This window comes from Macaca nemestrina, chromosome 8 (assembly GCF_043159975.1).
Source record: "Macaca nemestrina isolate mMacNem1 chromosome 8, mMacNem.hap1, whole genome shotgun sequence".
Lineage (NCBI taxonomy): Eukaryota > Metazoa > Chordata > Mammalia > Primates > Cercopithecidae > Macaca > Macaca nemestrina.
The window spans coordinates 21,778,824-21,797,553 of NC_092132.1; the positions used below are offsets into that span (position 1 = coordinate 21,778,824).

Genomic DNA, 18,730 nt, shown 5'->3' on the forward strand with positions numbered 1-18,730 from the left:
CAGAAAGCTCTGGCTACTTGAAAACAAACTTTATTAAAAACATCTTCCCAGTCCAACATGTAGCCTCATAGGGCACACACAGTTTCTTTGCCTGAGCCTTAAAGATTACACCGAGTCATTGGACGAGATGATATTGACGGCAGCAGAGAAAGGAGTATGGAAGAATCAAGTTTGAAGCTAATGCTTGAGCGTGGGATTTTTACTCTGCTGCTGCTGTCCTGTGCAAACTAATTGCCAAATAGACCAGGCTGTAAAGCATCATAACTAGAGGTGATGAAGGGCAAGAAGCCACCCTCACGCCAGCAGCCTCCCATATCCATTCACTTATTCACACAGTTGTTGAAGGCCTGCACCGGGCCTGGCAGGGTGCAGGGGCTGAAATGCCTCCAGAACAAGACAGACCAGCTCTCATGGAGTTCCCACTGCTGACAGGGGTAGATTGTTACAACAACAACATAAAGTAAAAGCAAACAGGGTAGTTTCAGATTGTACTGTAGCACTGGCCCTGGGTACATCATTTAACCCGTCTTAGAGTGTTCGGGTAGGGTGGGGGCGCTGTTCTTTTTCTCCACTCCCACCCTGCTGGAACCAGATACCTCCCGGGGCTTCCTCTCCTTCCCCTCCTTTGCTACCCCAGAGGCAGGCCTGATGGAGGACTGGTTAGTGACAGCTAAGAGGTCCGGAGGGCTGGGAGGCTGTCCCTCCTCCCCGCTCCAACCCCCGCGCGCTAGGGCGGGGTTGGAGCTGTGAGCGAGGTCAGTAGGCTGCGCCCCCTACTCTCCGCCCGGCTACGCGGTGCCGGCCACAGCTCTGCGGACGGTCTCGGAGGCTGATCTGGCTGCGGAGGTCCATCCTGACAGCTACAGGGCAGGAAGGGGGCTGGCCCTGCTCCCCACGCCCACCACGCAGGGACCCAGACGCCGCTCCGGCTGCTTCCCTGCACCTCGTCAGCCCGGGAGCTGCAGGAGACCCGAGGACAGCTTTCCGAGCGCCGGGCCTCGCTCTGGGACGACGGTGTCCTGGGGGAGGGGAGAGCGCGCGGAGGTGCCAGGGGCTGCGGGGGACCCGGCCTGGCAGCACCGCTTCAAGTTTCCACCGGCGCGGTTGTGCAACCGGGAGAGGAGCGTGAGCCGCAGGCGCCTCGGAAAACAAGCCGAGCCCATAAACAAAGCCACGTGGCCTCCGGGCCGGGGGGCCGGGCTAAGAGCAGGCGGCTCTTCCGGCAACAAAGAGCAGCGGCCGGCAGCGGGCATAAATACTGCGGCAGCGACTGCCGCGCAGCACTCCCGGAGCCTGCAGCGCCTGAGACCACCACCCCCGCCCCCCGAGCCCGCCGCCCGGCAGGGTGCCCCGCGCCGTTCCCGCCGCCCCCACGCCTGTTCCCGGCCGTCGTCCCCGTCGCGGGCCCCTGCACCCCGAGCATCCGCCCCGGGTGGCGCGTCCCCGAGGCCACCAGGCCGGCCTCTTCTCCCCATCCGTCCCGTCCGCTCGCGGTGCCATGCCATTCCTCGGGCAGGACTGGCGGTCCCCTGGGCAGAGCTGGGTGAAGACGGCCGACGGCTGGAAGCGCTTCCTGGATGAGAAGAGCGGCAGCTTCGTGAGCGACCTCAGCAGGTGAGGGGACCCGCCACCAACTTCCAACCCCCGCGAAACTGACCCGGGCTGGTCTAGGGGGCGCAGGGACCGCGAATGAGGGGTAGGCAGGGCTGGAGCGGGCTGAGGAGGGAGACCCTGGCCCGGAGGGTGGGACTGCAGTGCCTGATTTCTGTAGAGGTCTCCGGACCATCGGAGACGGGAAATTCGGTTTCTCTTCTTGTTCAAGGTCAGTGTCTCCAAGTGGACACGACTCCTTACAGAACACCTGGTCCCTCTGAGAGTCTGATGACATTCGCGGATCGTGTCCCCAAACGCTCGCTGAAACTTAATGACACAGCTTTAGTGGTCCATGCTTTAAGGACACAGAAGTCGCGCACTTTGCCCTTGTGGGGGCGCGGGCTGGTGGGCTGAGCCCCTTCACCGCGGGGTGGCCCGGCTCCCAGCGCCCAAGCACTGTGGACGCGACGGGTGACGGGATCCGACGCAGGTCCCGCCTGGAGCGCTTCCAGGCCCTGCCCAGGCACGGGCAACCACAAGTGGCCGGGAGGATGAGTAACTAGGAAGGGACAGACAGATGGTCCCTGGAGCAGCCGCTTACTGGGCGGACTTGGGAGCGGTGGAGGCTCGGGGCTGCAGAGGTGCAGAGGCGGGAAGTGGGCAGGGGATGAAACCCAAGACAGCTCTGCTTCTGGGAGGACAGGGCTCTTGCACCTGTTTCCTCGGTGGCCCTCTCGGTCGATCGGCTTTATATAGAGAGTGCGCTCCGTTTCCAGGGGTGCCTGTCAGCTGCGAAAAGCCTGCCTGGCCCCGGTGAACCTCTGGATTTGAGGTCTTACCTGAGCCCTGTGGTCTGATGGGAAACCTGAGGTCCGCTGCGCTCCCCGCTCAGCTTGGCGAACGACGCTAGCGCCCGGCTAGTAAGTCAGGTAGCCTGGAATTTCTCAGCCCCTGATCTCAACAGTTGACTTTCAGAGACTCTTAGCATTTAGCCTCGTGAGGCGGGGGGGCGATGAAAGTGGTTCCAGAAGGGACTGGTGCAGCCAGAGTCACCCTTGGGAGCCTTTTCCTGCCGCCTTTGGTTAAAACCATGGGCCCCTGCACCCTTAAATTGGCTTCAATGGAGAATTCTGTTTCTGGGCCAGGTTCCCGCTTACTGAGATTTACCAGTGGTTGCTTGGATAAAGCATTGGCAATAAATTTTGAGAAGACTATCAAGAAAATGTGGTTATTTTGTCAGCTTGACCTCCCGTGCCTCCCATTTGTTTGCGATTTGTAATGCATCAAATTCCCATTGTCTCACAATGTAAAGAAAGACATTATTTAATCCTGGTGGTCTGTCCGGAGAGACTTAAGCATATTAACTGCCAGCATATAACCATTTATGTTGGAGTTACTTGGAGGCAGTCCCAGGGGAATTTAGGGACCACCATAAGGAAATCTTATTTACATAAAATCAGGTAATTTATTTACAGTAAAGTAAGACCAACTGCTGTTGACAGACTGTGTCTTTTATCTACTGGAGTTACCAATTATGCCTAAATTATTCTCCCTCAACAAAATGGGAAACTTCCTTCCTCCTTGTTCCTAAGGACAATGATCTAATATTTTGGTACTTTATTTCTGTCTACAAGTTCAGGTTCTTTCTAGAAAAGTGCAGAAAGGGTCTGAAGAGTCATATTAGAGCCACTCACCCAAATATAATTTCAGGATGCTTCTCAGTGGATAGCAGATGATTGCGTTCAGCAGGAGAAGATTTAAAATGTAGGGTTGTATTAATACTCACCCTACTCGGGAGGCTGAGGTAGGAGGATCGCCCAGAAGTTCAAGGTGGCAGCAAGTCATGACTGTGCCACTGCGCTCCAGTCTGGGCCACAGACCAAGACCCTGTCTCTAAAAATAAATAAAAAATTAAAATTTGCTTTAAAATACCCTGTACCAGCATCAGGAGAGAAACTGGTGTCACTCTCCTTTAGAAATAAATAGTGGTATCTCTGTCTTCACAGTATGGAAGACCTGAAGATGGTCTTAACTTACCACAAAAGTTTAGACTGGGCTGGGATCAGGTGGCTTCCTGCACAGCCCCCCTCCCATGTCCCTGTCCCCTTCATAAGCCTCTTTTCTTTCTTCCCATTTCACACCTGAGCTGGAGCTGTCACATCCATCATCATTACCGCAAATAGTCATTGATATACTGACCACCTGTGGTCTCCTTTGAGTCAGCGTTTAGGAATCATTGGGTAGCCTCCTAGCAAAGCAGCTGGCTGTTTGTTTGCAGGGTATTTTTTTTTTTCCAGCAACTGTAAACAATCCCTTCCCTACTTAGCATGAGAAGCCTGCCAACTTCTTAAAAGCAGTTGGCCTTCTGTGGTCTGGGTTTGTCATCTTAAATATCCTCAGTTTTTGGTGTTGGTGACGTTTCCCCCTGATGTCAGGTTTGGGCTGCGTGTCTGCCTACACAGGTGAAGCTGAATGCTTCTCCTGTTTTGAGAAAACAAAAGGCAGGCCCTTAAGCGGGCAAGGATCATGAAACAGAACTACAGAGACATGGTAGACTAATTCTCTAATTCCACAGACCATTCGGCAAGCGGCCCGAACAAGAGCCCAGGATAAAGGATGCATGTGTTGGTTTTCAGCCTGGGGTTATTATTTTGTGTTGACCAAGGCTTGTCCACACAGCACACCTATTCTGGACTCAGCTGGCCATCTTCTCTGTGGTCCGGGACTCCAACCTTCTCCGGTGTAAAATGTTACAAATCCAGTCTCAGCCTTGTGTCCAGGAGTGAGATCATGGGAGGATTTAAGATAAGCTTAAAGCAGGACCCCTTCTCAAAAATGTTGAAATTATATAAAATAGAAGGGGAACGGCAAGTGTTAAATATGGTGGGGCAGATTTAAAATGCAAGGAAAGAGCTTGGCGTGAATTGGGATGATCCAAGAATGCTTCAAGGAAGTGGTGGTTCAGGCGCCTGCACAGCCCTCCTCAGCAACCACCCCCTCACCGCCCACCCCCAGGATGAGTAACCTAAGCTGTCTGAGCCTCTGCCACTCTTTTCTAAGCCTACACTTCTGTCTTTGAAAACTGACTCAAATGTTGCTTTACTGTATAGCTAAGGCTGGACCCGGAAGCAGGAAGTTTACCTTGGTGCCTGGATAAAAATAATAGTTCAGATTTTATGAGTGCTTACTGTGTGCAAGACACTGTTCTATGAGCGTTATACACTAGGCTGTTGGTTTCACCAGAGCATTCTGGGTACTAGCCTTGTGAGTTTGGCGATCTAGAGATGTGTCAGTAAATTGGCGTAGAAATCTCACTGGCTTTCATCAAGGCTATATAACTACAATTAAGCCTCTGGGGGCACGTCACAGCTTTCTTAAATGGTTTTTATTGCAAATGAAATGAGAAATAGGGCTTTATTTTTTTTTTTCATTCCCTTCTTTATCTGCTGCCAAAACAGTCTTATTTATGGTCTTATTTTGAATTTTTTCTACATTTTTAAAAAGTTGCCTTAAAGTGTCTTGGTATGTGGTAATGTGGGGCTGGGGAGTGCGTCTTTTTCTTATTCTAGGCCTGTGCCTATAAAAATCAAGATTAGTAAATAGTGACTACAAAATAGCAACTTGCTGGCTATTATTGAATTTAGTGAAGAAAGCAGCCTCGTTGAGATGGTTTTGCTTATTAAAAAAAAAAAAATCCAGTGCTCCAATTCCTAAATGGTGGTGGTTTTTCTTGTTAAAAATTTCGGTTGTAATTTTCCATTGGCTTTGCATTTTCTTGAAAAGGACACAATTGAACTCTCAAAATAGCCTCTAACTGAATATATTACTGCTTAAAAGAAAACATATAAGTAGGCAACACAAATAAACCCCATAGGCCTTCTTTCCAGGCCCTACCTCCGGAATCTAAAACCTAATACCAAGTGAAAATATAGGGTTTCTCTTTGGTTAAAACTTTTCTACATTCGACAGTGAGAGAACATCATCAATTATGTAAAATTCTTTCTAAACTAGCTTTTGAAATGAGTCACTCAGGCTTAAAGCAGGTTATTGTAGTTTCTGAGGAAAGTGAGTGCTCCAGTTCCTTTAAAGAATGTTTTCAACTGGAAAAGAAAAAGATGAAATATAAATATTTGACCTTGCTAAGTAATGATCACAGTGTATGGCCCAGGCTCGGAAAATCTGCTGCTGAACCTTAAATGTTGAGAATAAGACAACCTCATTTTATGATTCTCTCTATGTGGAATTTATACTGTAGGTTTTTGTTGTTTGTGGGGGGTGTGTGTGTTCTTTCTAAGGAAGCCTTCATGTGGTATTTTTGCACACAAAATGTTCTAGCTTTGCTTTCTAAAGCTGATCTCAGCTGTGGTACATCACGGACCACTCAAATGACCTTCCATCTTTTGCTGTTTTTCTCAACGTTGATTGAAATGTCTTAAGTTAGCCTCAGGAATTCAGCTCTGTTCTTTGTTCTGTCCCTCTTTTCCTTCTGACCTTGGAGCAGAAAATCAACTGGTCAGTGATTCTATACCCCTATAGTCATGCAAATAGACAGAAACACACTCCTGTGTTATACAAAGCTTGGCCCAAAACACTCATCCTTGGCTTGTTTTCAAAAGTGCCTCTGAGAGGACATTTCTGCAGGACTCTATCTGAAACCTAAAAATATCCTGTTTCCCTGGATGAAAAGAAGGCTATCGAGTTTAGTAGGAAACTCAGTAAATGGTATTAAGCATGGCCTTATGAAGGAAGATTAACAAATGATTATTTATCATGTTAGCCCTTAAAGGTCCAGAAAAGCAACACTGAGTATATTGTTGGAGATGTCATATGTGAGCATATTAGCAAGATACTTGTACTAACTGAAGTGCTACTTAAGACAGTATTGTATTAATAACAAAAAGATACTGGAAGTTGCTTCAAATCTTTTTTTCTCTTCTACCATTTATACAATGCCAAGGAAATAGAGAAGTGCAGATGTACATAATTATACCCAACAGATGTATATCCAAAAAAGATATAAATCAAATTGCATTTTAAATTCAGCAGAAAAACTCAGAACATTAAAGGAGTATAAAATATCGGTGGTATAGCAAAAAAAAAACCTAATTTATGTTTTACCAGTTGGCATTATAAATCCTGTTTTATATACTTCGTGGGGGTTGAGGGAGTTAGGGAACCTATCTTATCATACTTCAACATTTCTCCTGCATTCCTTCTGTGGAAATTATTCAGATTTACTTTGAAGTAACATTGTATAGTTGAATAGCTTACTACCCCTCAAATGATTGCTCAGCCCACTGAGGGAAATAATCGCCAGGCCCGAGGTGAGCCTGCCCATCCTTCAGTGACCTGTGAATTAGGCAGGTACATCCAATGTCTGTTCAGCCCTTATAAACTTATCAATTATAAGTTTACCTTGTACAGTCAAGACCCAAAGTCTTCGCCTCACAGCATGATGCCTAGTGTGTGTAAGTCAAGGCACTACATGAAACCTAAGCAACTAGCACTATACACAAAGCATCTCCTAGAAATGGAGTTTATATGTCAGATTTTTGTAAATGTGATTGTGTTTTAAAGACATGTTGGAAGGATACTACTTAAAAGCAGCTTAAGTATACTTTAAATGGATGAATTGTATGGTATGTGAAGTTTATCTCAACGAAGCTGTGTTTTTTTTTTTGTTGTTTTCTTTTTCTTAAGCAGCAAGAAATTGGGGTAGATGCTTTCGCAAAATGAAGGCATTGTGTAGTACAGCGATACCAGTAATCACCCCTCCCCTCCATTCATCGCTTTTGTTTAAAGTAATATTGTAGTACTCTGCATTGCTCTTAGTTGAAGAGTAGAGTGCTATGTGTCAAATTACAATGCAAGGCACTGTTAAGGAATTCAAAAGAAGTAGAAGCTCCCATCCCTGCCTTCCACACAGATGTGAACTTGCTTCATCCTAAAGGAGAAGTCTGTGCCTGTATAGACTTTTTTTTTTTTTTTTTTTGAGTGATCATTTTATTGTTTTATTTTGTTTGAGAAGCCTGTATGTTTGTTTGTCTTATAACTCAGTGAGTTATTTATAGAAACAGCTCAGGTTCATGTATCGCTGTTACATCTCATCCTCTTTGTCTTCTGTTATTCATAGTTACTGCAACAAGGAGGTATACAATAAGGAGAATCTTTTCAACAGCCTGAACTATGATGTTGCAGCCAAGAAGAGAAAGAAGGACATGCTGAATAGCAAAACCAAAACTCAGTGTAAGCCATTTGTTTTGAACTTCAGAAAAAATCTGTTTGAAGATAGTTATGATTGGTTCTTGGAGGAAAAAAAAAAAAAAAAAACACCTCCCATGTCACACGTCTGCCTCAGTGTTTTACTGTGTGTCCCTGACAGAGGTTACTGAGATCTTAGCACTCAGAAACCTGGCTGTGCATTTTACAAGCGAGATTAACATATTCTTTATAGTCTTGTTTATAAGTCAGTTGCTAGTTGAGGGCCTTTTTTCCTGCCAGTCATTTGTATTTGGTTATTTTACAGTGATGTGGTCGGCTGAATCAGTTCCAGTATGTATTTTTATTTTGAACTGTTTTGAGGCTTTGAAAACAGATTTTTCTCCCTCTTTCCTTCTATAAATCCTATTAACATTTCTAGATACTATATGTAAGTATCAGCAGAGAATATAAAGTTGTATTAATAGCAGGAATTACAGGTTACTTTATCTGTAACGCATGTTTTCCTCATGTTATCTGTTTGATTTCTACTTTTCATGGGCTTATATAAGTTTCAGGTTTGGCATTGAAAATAAACTTCTACTTGAGTATTAGGTTTGTGTGGTTTTTTTATTTTTTTATTTTTTATTTTTTGGTGTTTTTTTGTTTATTTGTTTTTGTTTTTTGAGACAGTCTCTCTCTGTCACCCAGGCTGGAGTCAGTGGCATGATCTCAGCTCACTGCAACCTCCACCTCCCGGGTTTAAGTGATTCTCATGCCTCAGCCTCCTGAGTAGCTGGGATTACAAGCACCTGCCATCACACCTTGCTAATTTTTGTGTTTTTAGTAGAGACAGGGTCTTGCCATATTGCCATGTTGCCCAGGCTGGTCTCAAACTCCAGGGCTCAAGCCATCCACGCCCCTCTGTGCACAGCATGTGACTCAGTCTGTCAAAGCCTAATTTCATTTTTTGGTGGGGACGGAGTCTCACTCCGTCGCCCAGGCTAGAGTGCAGTGGCACAATCTTGGCTCACTGCAACCTCCATCTCCCGGTTTCAAGTGATTTTCCTGCCTCAACCTCCCAAGTAACTGGGATTACAGGCGCCTGCCACCACACCCAGCTAATTTTTATATTTTTAGAAGAGATGGGATTTAGCCAGGCTGGTCTCGAACTCCTGACCTCTAGTGATCTGCCTGCCTCAACCTCCCACAGTGCTGGGATTTCAGGCGTGAGCCATTGCATCCGGACTGTAATTTCTTATGGCATAATGTTTTAGAAAATAATAATAATAATTTGGAGCTTTGGTATAGGAAATCTGGCTATCAAAGATTTAGAGTGCTTCAGACAAAGCAACTTATAGCCCCAGTATTTCTACACTGCAGAAATTAAGCACTTGAAACTCCTTAGGTTGTCAGTAGAGTCCTTATCTTTTTTGTCAAAACTTTTAAAACTTTGGAATACATGAAATGAAATGTTTTAAATCTTGAGCATGTTGCAGATATTAAAGCTGTGTATTCTTTTTGTCTCTATAGATTTCCACCAAGAAAAATGGATCTATGTTCACAAAGGAAGTACTAAAGAGGTGAGCATCCATTCATTTACTAAGTTATGCTAAACCTTATCCCTTCCTGATAGCGTAGGGAGGGAGGGATATGGTAGGGAGGGAAATTACTTCAAATCATGAGTGTCTTCTTGGATGTGGGAGACAGAAGCTATTAGTCTATTATCTAGCCAACCATCAGAGTTTGGAACAACAGAGAGAGAAAGAAGCAAAAGTCACCAGGTGGACCCTCTAGTCGTTCAATGAAATTATGTATGTAAAAGTGCTTTATAAAGACTGACATGCCCATCTCAACCATATTATTATATCATCCTGGGTTTTGCCTGAGGGCAGTGTCTCCCTTTTGTTCTAAGATCTCTTTGGACTTCAACTCAGTTAAATTTCAGTCCTGGAAGGAATAATCACTAAATATAGTAGAAGTTTTCAGTGCCTGCTCAGTGTGATGTGGGAGGGGACAAGACATTATAATAACTACATTTGTATGGCACTTTATAAAGCCCTTTTATGTATATTTTCTCTCTGCACAGGCATTTGCTAAAATAACTAGGATACAAGCATATGAAAGAATTTCTCTGACTGTCAGGGACCTCAGTGAACATCTAGTTCCCTCTGTGATTTGAGGTCCAGAGGGGGTCACTGATAGTCCCAAGACCACCCAGATACCCAGATACCAGGACTACGAGCCAGGACTTTATACTCCCAATTCCCTCTGTGTTCATAGGTTAAAAGATCAAAACTTCTTTGCTTTCTCCCAAAACCTTAAAAACACTTTTGATGATCACAGTGAGAAAAGCACTATTGGTATAAGGCAAGCTGGTGACACAGTTGGCGCAGATAGGTCTAATTCTCCTCCTAGGAGTACGTTATAGTCACCAACCATCATGACCTCCCGTATCCCATACCTTGCTCCCAGTCTTCCCTTAATACACAATTACTTATGATTTTTCTAGACTAATATGTGGAAAAATCATAAGCAAGGTCCCAAATGGTACAAGTCAAGAAAAGGGCGTGTTTAACATGTGAGGGGCTGACTGAGGCAGCTGCTGGCTGTGTTACCCACCTCGGTGCCTCTCAAGGGCTTGTGGGTACAGGAAAGAAGCCAGTGCCCCAGGTCACCTAAGACAGGCATCAAGCTCATTTGGCAAAATCCAGTTGGGTTGTTGTAACTGGCTCATTCTGACATGGATGACCTCTGCATGCAGGAGTAACTTCTGTGCCTTTGTTTTCGCGTTCAGCGCCATGGATATTGCACTCTGGGGGAAGCTTTCAACAGACTGGACTTCTCAACTGCCATTTTGGATTCCAGAAGATTTAACTACGTGGTCCGGGTAAGTCTCAAATGCCTAAAGGCTCATCCAGGCCCTTTCCCAAGTTGAATCATCTCTTTGGGTTGTCTTGAAGTGGTTTCCCCAAAAAGTAACTTTTTAGGACCTTAAGAATTTTGAGGCAAGCAGAAAACAGACCCCTCAATCTCCTTCTTCCCCAACATACTTCAAGTTCTTAAGTGGGTCGCACTAGGATGTCCCTGAGATTGGCCAGGACGGGCAGGGGCCGCCATATTACCCCCGTGAGTGGGTTAAAGAGCCAGCCTCTTCAAGTGAAATTTCACGCCAAGCCCCTTACAAGCCCACCCTGTGGATACATGGGAACATGTCACAGGCAGCACCAGCCCTGGCAACAGCCTTAGCAAGAGAGAATTCAGCAGGAAGCAAACCCTAGAGCACTTTGGCCTGTTTCAAAACCCAGCACTTCTGACTGTTCTCACTGTCTCCCACTTGTCCTACTTCAGCTGACTCTGGGGGACCCCAAGACATTCTCAGAAGAGGCCACAAAACTGGATGAGTTAAAGCACCTCCGTGTTTTGTGCCTGTGGTTCCCGTCCACCCCCGTGTGATAACAGTATTCAATCCCATGTCCACCGAAAGCTTAAAACTGCCTGTTTTGGCCAAGTGCAGTGGCTCACACCTGTAATCCCAGCACTTTGGGAGGCCGAAGTGGGTGGATCACCTGAGGTCAGGAGTTTGAGACCAGCCTGGACAACGTGGTGAAACCTCATCTCTACTAAATTCAAGAAAATTAGCCAGGCGTGGTGGCACACACCTGTAATCCCAGCTACTCGGGAGGCTGAGGCAGGAGAATTGCTTGAACCCGGGAGGTAGACATTGCAGTGAGCTGAGATCACGCCATTGTATTCTAGCCCGGGCAACAGGAGTGAGACTCCATCTTAAAAAAAGAAAAAAATACAATTCTGACTGTTTGGATCTGCCATTTTCCATTTTAAACCCATTTTGAAAAAAAAAAGACTGATTGCGGTGACTCATGCCTGTAATCCCAGCACTTTGAGAGACTGAGGCAGGCGAATCACGAGGTCAGGAGTTCAAGACCAGCCTGGCCAACATAGTGAAACCCTGTCTCTACTAAAAATACAAAAAAAAATTATCCGGGTGTGGTGGCAGGTGCCTGTAATCCCAGCTACTCAGGAGGCTGAGGCTGGAGAATCACTTGAACCTGGGAGACAGAGGTTGCAGTGAGCTGAGATGGCGCCACTGCACTCCATCCTGGGCGACAGTGCGAGACTCCATCTCAAAAAAGAAAAAGTTAATGAGCAAAATATTAATGATGAATATGGTAAAGCAGATCAGCTTAACCATGACTGTCATGTTATTATTTTTAATTGGTTTATTATTTTGTTATCTCTGCCTACCCTCCAAAGCTCCCTTGTGTATTTTTGTCAGCAGTCAACCTGGGAGGTAGCAGCTGTTTGGGTTTTAGGCTCAGAAGTAGGAGGGAATTTTCCCCCGTGGGTGTGGTTGGTTTGGTTTTTATTTTCTTTTTCCTGGATTGTTGTGCTTCTCGGTGCTGTGCCACTGAGTCAGATGATTGCAGAGGCTCAGCCAGGGTGATGACATTCAAGGCCCCTTGAGACCTGGATCCTTCACCTGTCATCTGGGCAGATGCAGGCTTGGCTGTCCAAAGTGACCTGATAAAAACCCAGGCCTGCAAGAAGCAGGTTAGGAGCTGTGAGCTGAGCCTGTGACCAACAGAGCAGATATATTCGCTCTTCAGCTAAGCTTTTCTTCCAATCCAAAAGGGATAAAAATAAGAGACCTTCTTGGGTGAAATGTTCACGCCATTCAGTGTGACTCTGCAAGTTCACGGAGGTCACCTAGTCCTCCTAGGGCCCACAGACTAGTCTAGGCTGGTTGGAAATGGGCCCAGGATGATCTGGAAGCTTCTACTGCTAAGAATACGAATAGTTTCCATCTTCTGGGTATTAGAGGAAGACGCTTAGATCTGATGTCTTATTACAAACTGATCTTCAAAATGGTCAGTTTTTAGATGGCCTTCCTTTCTACCTGCTTTTCCTTTTACAAGAAATAAAGCAAAGGAACAAGCATCATGATAGTGAAAATCTATTTCATCCAATATGTTCATTTTCACCTTTTATCTTTTTAGTAACCCTATAAAATATGGGTGCTTTGATTATCTCTCTTTAAACAAATGCTAGTACAGTAAGATAAAATGACTTGTCCACGATCACAAAGGGATGAAATCAAGATCTGAAATCTGGGCAGTCTTAGAGTCTACACTTTTAACTGCTACCATGAGTTCTCTGTGAGCAGAGGATCTGAAGTAAAACAGCCTGAGGGCAGGTCCCAGCTCCACTGATTTCAAACTGTCTCAGCCTCCCTAGAGACGTGGTTTCCTCCTCTGTAACAATGACTTACCTCAACTTTCCAAGGTAACTGGGGAAACTTAGTGATATAAACAGAAGCACTTTGCACAGTAGAATCTATAAGCACTTTGCACAGTAGAATCTATCTACTGTGCAAAGTCAGCCGCTAATGTTTACTATTACCCACTTACCAAAATTATTGATTTCCCCCTAAGATGCCTTTTCAGTTGAGTTGATTAAAATGTTTTCTACTTTTGGCCGGGCGCGGTGGCTCAAGCCTGTAATCCCAGCACTTTGGGAGGCCGAGACGGGCGGATCACGAGGTTAGGAGATCGAGACCATCCTGGCGAACACGGTGAAACCCCGTCTCTACTAAAAAAAATACAAAAAACTAGCCGGGCGTGGTGGCGGCGCCTGTAGTCCCAGCCACTCGGGAGGCTGAGTCAGGAGAATGGCGGGAACCCGGGGGGCGGAGCTTGCAGTGAGCTGAGATCCGGCCACTGCACTCCAGCCCGGGCGACAGAGCCAGACTCCGTCTCAAAAAAAAAAAAAAAAAAAAAAAAAAAAATGTTTTCTACTTTTAAAAAAATAATTGGTGAATCTGGCACTTGCGTAAGACGCAGCACAGAGAACACGTATCCAAGAGTATCTAATTGTAAAATACATCATGAGCATTTTGCTTTAAATAATCTTAGAGAAACTGCTGAATGCTTTCAAAGTTGTTAGGCTCAGAAATAGTGGAAAAATATGTCTATTTTGCAAAGGACAATTTTTCCCCATCACTATTAGAGACCTCTGTAATTTGAGGAATAATATGTTATTTTTATAAAGAACTTAAAACTTTTTAATGATAGCCACCGTGTTTTGAGGTTTTCCTTCTTAGGAACTCAGTATACTTCTCATACACTCTTATCCTTAAACCAACTCTGCAAAGTAGCTTGCCAGTATATTATCCCCATCATACTACTTTGACCTAATGGTGTTTAAATGCTACAATGATTACTGGTTTCACTAAGGAGCTAAACTGATTTTAAGGGCCATTTGGAGGAAAAAAAAAAAAGTTCAAAGCCTTGAGAGCCAAATACATTTTCTGAAAATCTGTTATGTTCATGCTGGTTGTCATCTTCCCAAAAAGAGCCATGCAGAGGTAATAAAAGAGACGGCTAACACTGCTATCTCAAAGTGTTATCACTCAGCATGAAAATTTCATGGAATGTTTAGAGTTGGAAAATTTTTTACTATAACTTGGAAAGATGTTTATATAACATTTCTACATCAATTTCACTGGCTACAAGCTACATGTATTGGCCCTGCTCCCTCCCCTACACAGCCCCAGTGACATAAAGACAGTTCTAGCTATGTGTTTTAAAGATTTCACATCTCTAGAAGCAGCAGCTTACCTACTCGTAGAAGGACATTTAAAACATAGTTTACCCTATAGCTCAAGACCAACACATTTTGGAAATTCCCTCGGGGAGCTGGAGAGGATTCCAGAGGCTGAGCCAGTCGGACTGGAAGTTTGTAAACATGAGTAGGTGAGTGCTGACTAACCAGGTCACAGAGAGGTCCGAGGATTGAGTGAGTCTTGAGCATCAAGTCAACCAGGAGAAGGTTTCAGAGACCATCACCCATGTAATGGCTCTGCAGTGAGCCTGCTGTGATCCCAGTGGTTCTTAGCCCTGGCTGCACATTGAAATCACCTTCGAAGCTTGTTAAACTACAGAAGCCCCCCTCTGGAGTTTCCAATTTAATTAGTTGAAGGTGGTACCCAGGCATTGCTACTTTTAAAACGTCTGCCTGGTGATCTCAATGAGTTTTCAAGTTTACAGACCAGCTCGGAAACTACTTTGGAGCCCAGATATTACATTTTGCATATTAATGAGAATTTTTAAACAAAGTGCATGGAGACATTAAACTCTAGATATGACTTCTGGTCCTTCAGGAATTTAGTGATGGAAAGAGGACAGCCCCTCCTATATTCCAGCTCAAAGTTCGAAGCTTGTTTTTTGTGGTACCTTCTGCGCATCAATCACTTTACTTCTCTGAACTATAAAACTGGGATAACCATACCATACCTATACTGAAGCATTTTTATGAGAATGAACAAATAAAATGTAAAAATAAAGGCAGTGGGTGTGAACGTGTTATATACATTTCAAAATGCAATGTAACTTACTTTTCAGAAAGTTAAGTAGGATTTTAGCATATGCAACCATCTTTCTAGGGTGACTAAACCTGAAGACTCAATTCATAGGCCAGATACAGTTGGGGACAGAGATTTGCCTATTTGCAGTGGGACTTCTGAGGCCCTTAGAATGGTTGTACATTTTTAAAATCTTTATATTCTCGCCAGAGAGGCTCAATGACAGAAAACACCAACATTTATCCAAACAACTGCCCCAGTTCCCTTGGTCCCTAGTGAGTCCCTTGAGAAACTGCATTATTGGGATAAGATGGAATTAAGATAAAAACTGAGCAGTACCAATAAAAAATATGGCTTTAAAAGGTCATGAAAGCAACTGTTATTTGGTGTCTGTTATTGCTGAGTACAATGTAATACAGAGCTTAAACTTGAATTCAAACTTATACTCCTCTAAAACCTGTATTATTTTCTCCAGGCCCTGCCACTATAGCCAGTGAGGGAAATAGATGAAATAAATCTGACTCTACCTTGAAGGTCTGCAGTAGGGGTCAGCCAACTCCTAGCCCTCAGGTCAATAGCCTACCATCTGTTTTTATATGGCCCATGAGCTAAGAATGATTTGTACGTTTTTCAATGTTTTAAAAAATTAAAAGTATAATATTTCATAACACATGGAAATTATGTGCAGCTCAAATTTCAGTATCCATAAATAAAGTTTTATTGGAACAGCTATGCTCATTCATTAGATACTGTCTGTGGCTGTTTTTGTGCAAAATGGCAGAGTTGGGTTCAGAGTCGAGCCACAGAGAGCTTATAGCCTGCAAGCCTAAAATATTTACTATCTGGATTTCTACAGAAAGAAAAAAAAGTATTGCCCCCTGCCATACAGTGTAACTGATAGCCTGAGAAGTGTGCATTAGAAGAAGTTACCTACTCTGACACCATGAGAATGAATTTGAAAAGAACCAAGATGTGCTAGAGGCAGATAGGCTATGAAGTTTCGGAAGGGTAGCATTACTGTGGGCAGGATATTCAAGAAAGACTTCAAGGAGAAAGTGGGATTTAAACTGGTCTTGAGTAAGGGTAGAACTCAGGGGAACTGGTTTGAGGCAGGCAGGCAGGTATAAGGTCTGTTGAGAGATCAGTGAGCAGAATATTCAAGTATGGACAGAAGTAGCACAGTGTGCTTTAGAATATAGATCATGGGCTGGGTGCAGTGGCTCATACCTGTAATCCCAGCACTTTGGGAGGCTGAGGCAGGAGGATCACTTGAGGTCAGGAGTTCAAGACCAGCCTGGCCAACATGGTGAAACCCTGTCTCTACTAAAAATACAAAAATTAGCCAGGTGTGGTGGCGCACACCTGTTAATCCCAGCTACTTGGGAGGCTGAGGCAGGAGAATCACTTGAACCTGGGAGGCAGAGGTTACAGTGAGCCAAGATCGTGCCACTGCCCTCTAGCCTGGGTGACAGAGGCTGTTGTTTTAGAAACTCTGTCTCAAAAAAAAAAATAATATAAGATCATCGAAGGGTGTTGCCACGAGCTGGTTATTATGATCTTGGGCAGGCCTCTGTTGCCCATCTGTAAGATGGAAATGATGACAATAGCACCCTGCTCCTAGATATGATGAGGACTAAATGAGATAAGCAGTTTATGAGTGTTAGTCATGTATAATAAGAAGTTTATAAACACTACTGATGATTGTTCATTTAAATATGGCTAGAAAAGGAGATTGGACAGACTTGAGAAGAGGCTTCGAGTGTGAGGCTACATTACCTAGTACGCAGGAGGAAGCCACTGGAAAAAAACAAGCAACGGCACCTTGGCCAAGCAGTGTTTCAGAAGGTCATGACTTCTAACAGGCTCTGGCATCCCCAGATGCCATCAACCAGCAAATTATAAATCTGTTACTTTGTGGTTTACAAATTCCATCTTTGTGTATCTACGTCTTTGATAAGCACAGTCAGGCTGTACAGTAGGCAGATGTTGTTAACCCATTTTAGAGGTGAGGAAGCAGAGGCCAGGGAACCGGGTGATTTGCACAAGGTTGCCTGCCCAGGAAGGGACGTGGAATAGAGGCAGGACCTAAGCCTGGTTCTCCAACTCCTGCTCCAGTGCTCTCTCCTTTCAACCGCATTGCTTAGAAGGCAAAATGCAAAATGGAGCCTGCCTTTTATCACCACTAAAATATTTGCACACATGCACACACGCTATCACAGGAGAGGGTCTTAATGCCAGAATGACCTTTGATCTGATTACTCCTAGCTCTCTCTATGGGATGAGAATGAGCCCAACTCTATAGTAACTGTAGCTGCCATTAACAGCCCAGGAAGGTCAGGGAGAACTTGAGTACCAGTTTTCTCACTGGAGTAAACTGACCCATACATGCTAGTGGATGAAGAAGGACAAATAAAAGCTTGCATCCCCAGTTTCTTTGTCCCTCTGCAGCAGAGCATCACAACCTAAACCGATGCACATTCCTATTTTTTTCTGCGTTACCACCGTAAGTGCATTTGAATGTTTCCAGCAAGTTACTGCATTCCTACCACCCCTGAAAGCATTTTCCAAAAACATGTTTTAGTTTAAGTTGACTGGCGGTTTGGCAAACAAAAGGCTGGAATATGGCACAATGACTCAAATTTAAACCCAATGCCTTAAATTAAAGGCATGCTGTTGCCAAGCCCCTGGTGGGCCTTGATGTGCATCAGCATCCTGGCCCCTTCACACAGGTTCCTCTGCCACAGTGACCTTGGATTCACTGGAGGCTGTACATGCAGAGGCCTTCCTCTGATGGAGGGTGGCCTCAGCCACCTGGGCTTTAAACTGGTGCTATCTGGGATGAAGGAAAGGCCAACCACTGCAGCAGCAATAAAGGCAAAAGAGAAGAATCATGGGCCTGTTTGAAAATGATGCACAGAGCCAGGCGTGGTGGCTCACACCTGTAATCCCAGCACTCTGGGAGGCCACGGCAGGCAGATCACCTGAGGTCAGGAGTTCGAGACCAGCCTGGCCAACATGGTGAAACTCCATCTCTACTAAAAATACAAAAATTAGCTGGGCTGATGGCACACTGCTATAATCCCAGCTACTCTGAAGGCTGAGGCATGAGAATCACTTGAACCCGGGAGCCAAGATCTTGCCACCGCACTCCAGCCTGGGTAACAGAGGGAGACTCTGTCTCAAAACAAGAAAAAAGAAAAGAAATGATGCACAGAAATGATTGTGATCCCACCCTTCTGAAACTTCCAAGCCTATCTGCCTCCACCATATCTTGGTACTGGGAGCATTCACTTAGTCCCAGCTACTCAGAAGGCTGAGGCAGGAGAATCATTTGAACCCAAAAGGCGGAGGTTGAGGGCACAGGGTGGGTCCCTCAGTGACTGCTGATTAAACTGCTAGTGATTTCATGGGAGGAAATCTGTATCTCCTGGAATTTCTGGCCTTGTTATTCATTTTTATTAGCATTCAGGCAGGCAGATCCTGAGGTGTCTAGGTGCCCACAGAAGTGGAGGCTGCTCACAGACACGGGGACATGGCCACAGCATTAGAGGGGGCTGT

General features: G+C 45.0%; 1 protein-coding gene across 3 annotated transcripts in view; it reads left to right on the top strand.

Annotated features, from left to right (window-relative positions):
• The first annotated feature begins 1,229 nt into the window (after window positions 1-1,229).
• The window catches only part of LOC105468488 (F-box protein 32), a 42,866-nt gene continuing 25,365 nt past the window's right edge, over window positions 1,230-18,730 (top strand). For all 3 annotated transcript variants that reach the window (XR_979492.2, XR_979493.2, XM_011718689.2), the window contains exons 1-4: window positions 1,230-1,614; window positions 7,727-7,839; window positions 9,325-9,374; window positions 10,589-10,681. Coding sequence is in view for 1 of the 3 variants with exons in the window: in XM_011718689.2 (XP_011716991.1) it covers window positions 1,499-1,614; window positions 7,727-7,839; window positions 9,325-9,374; window positions 10,589-10,681 (372 nt within the window). In the remaining 2 variants the exon portion in view is untranslated. The remainder of the gene's footprint in view (window positions 1,615-7,726; window positions 7,840-9,324; window positions 9,375-10,588; window positions 10,682-18,730) is intronic.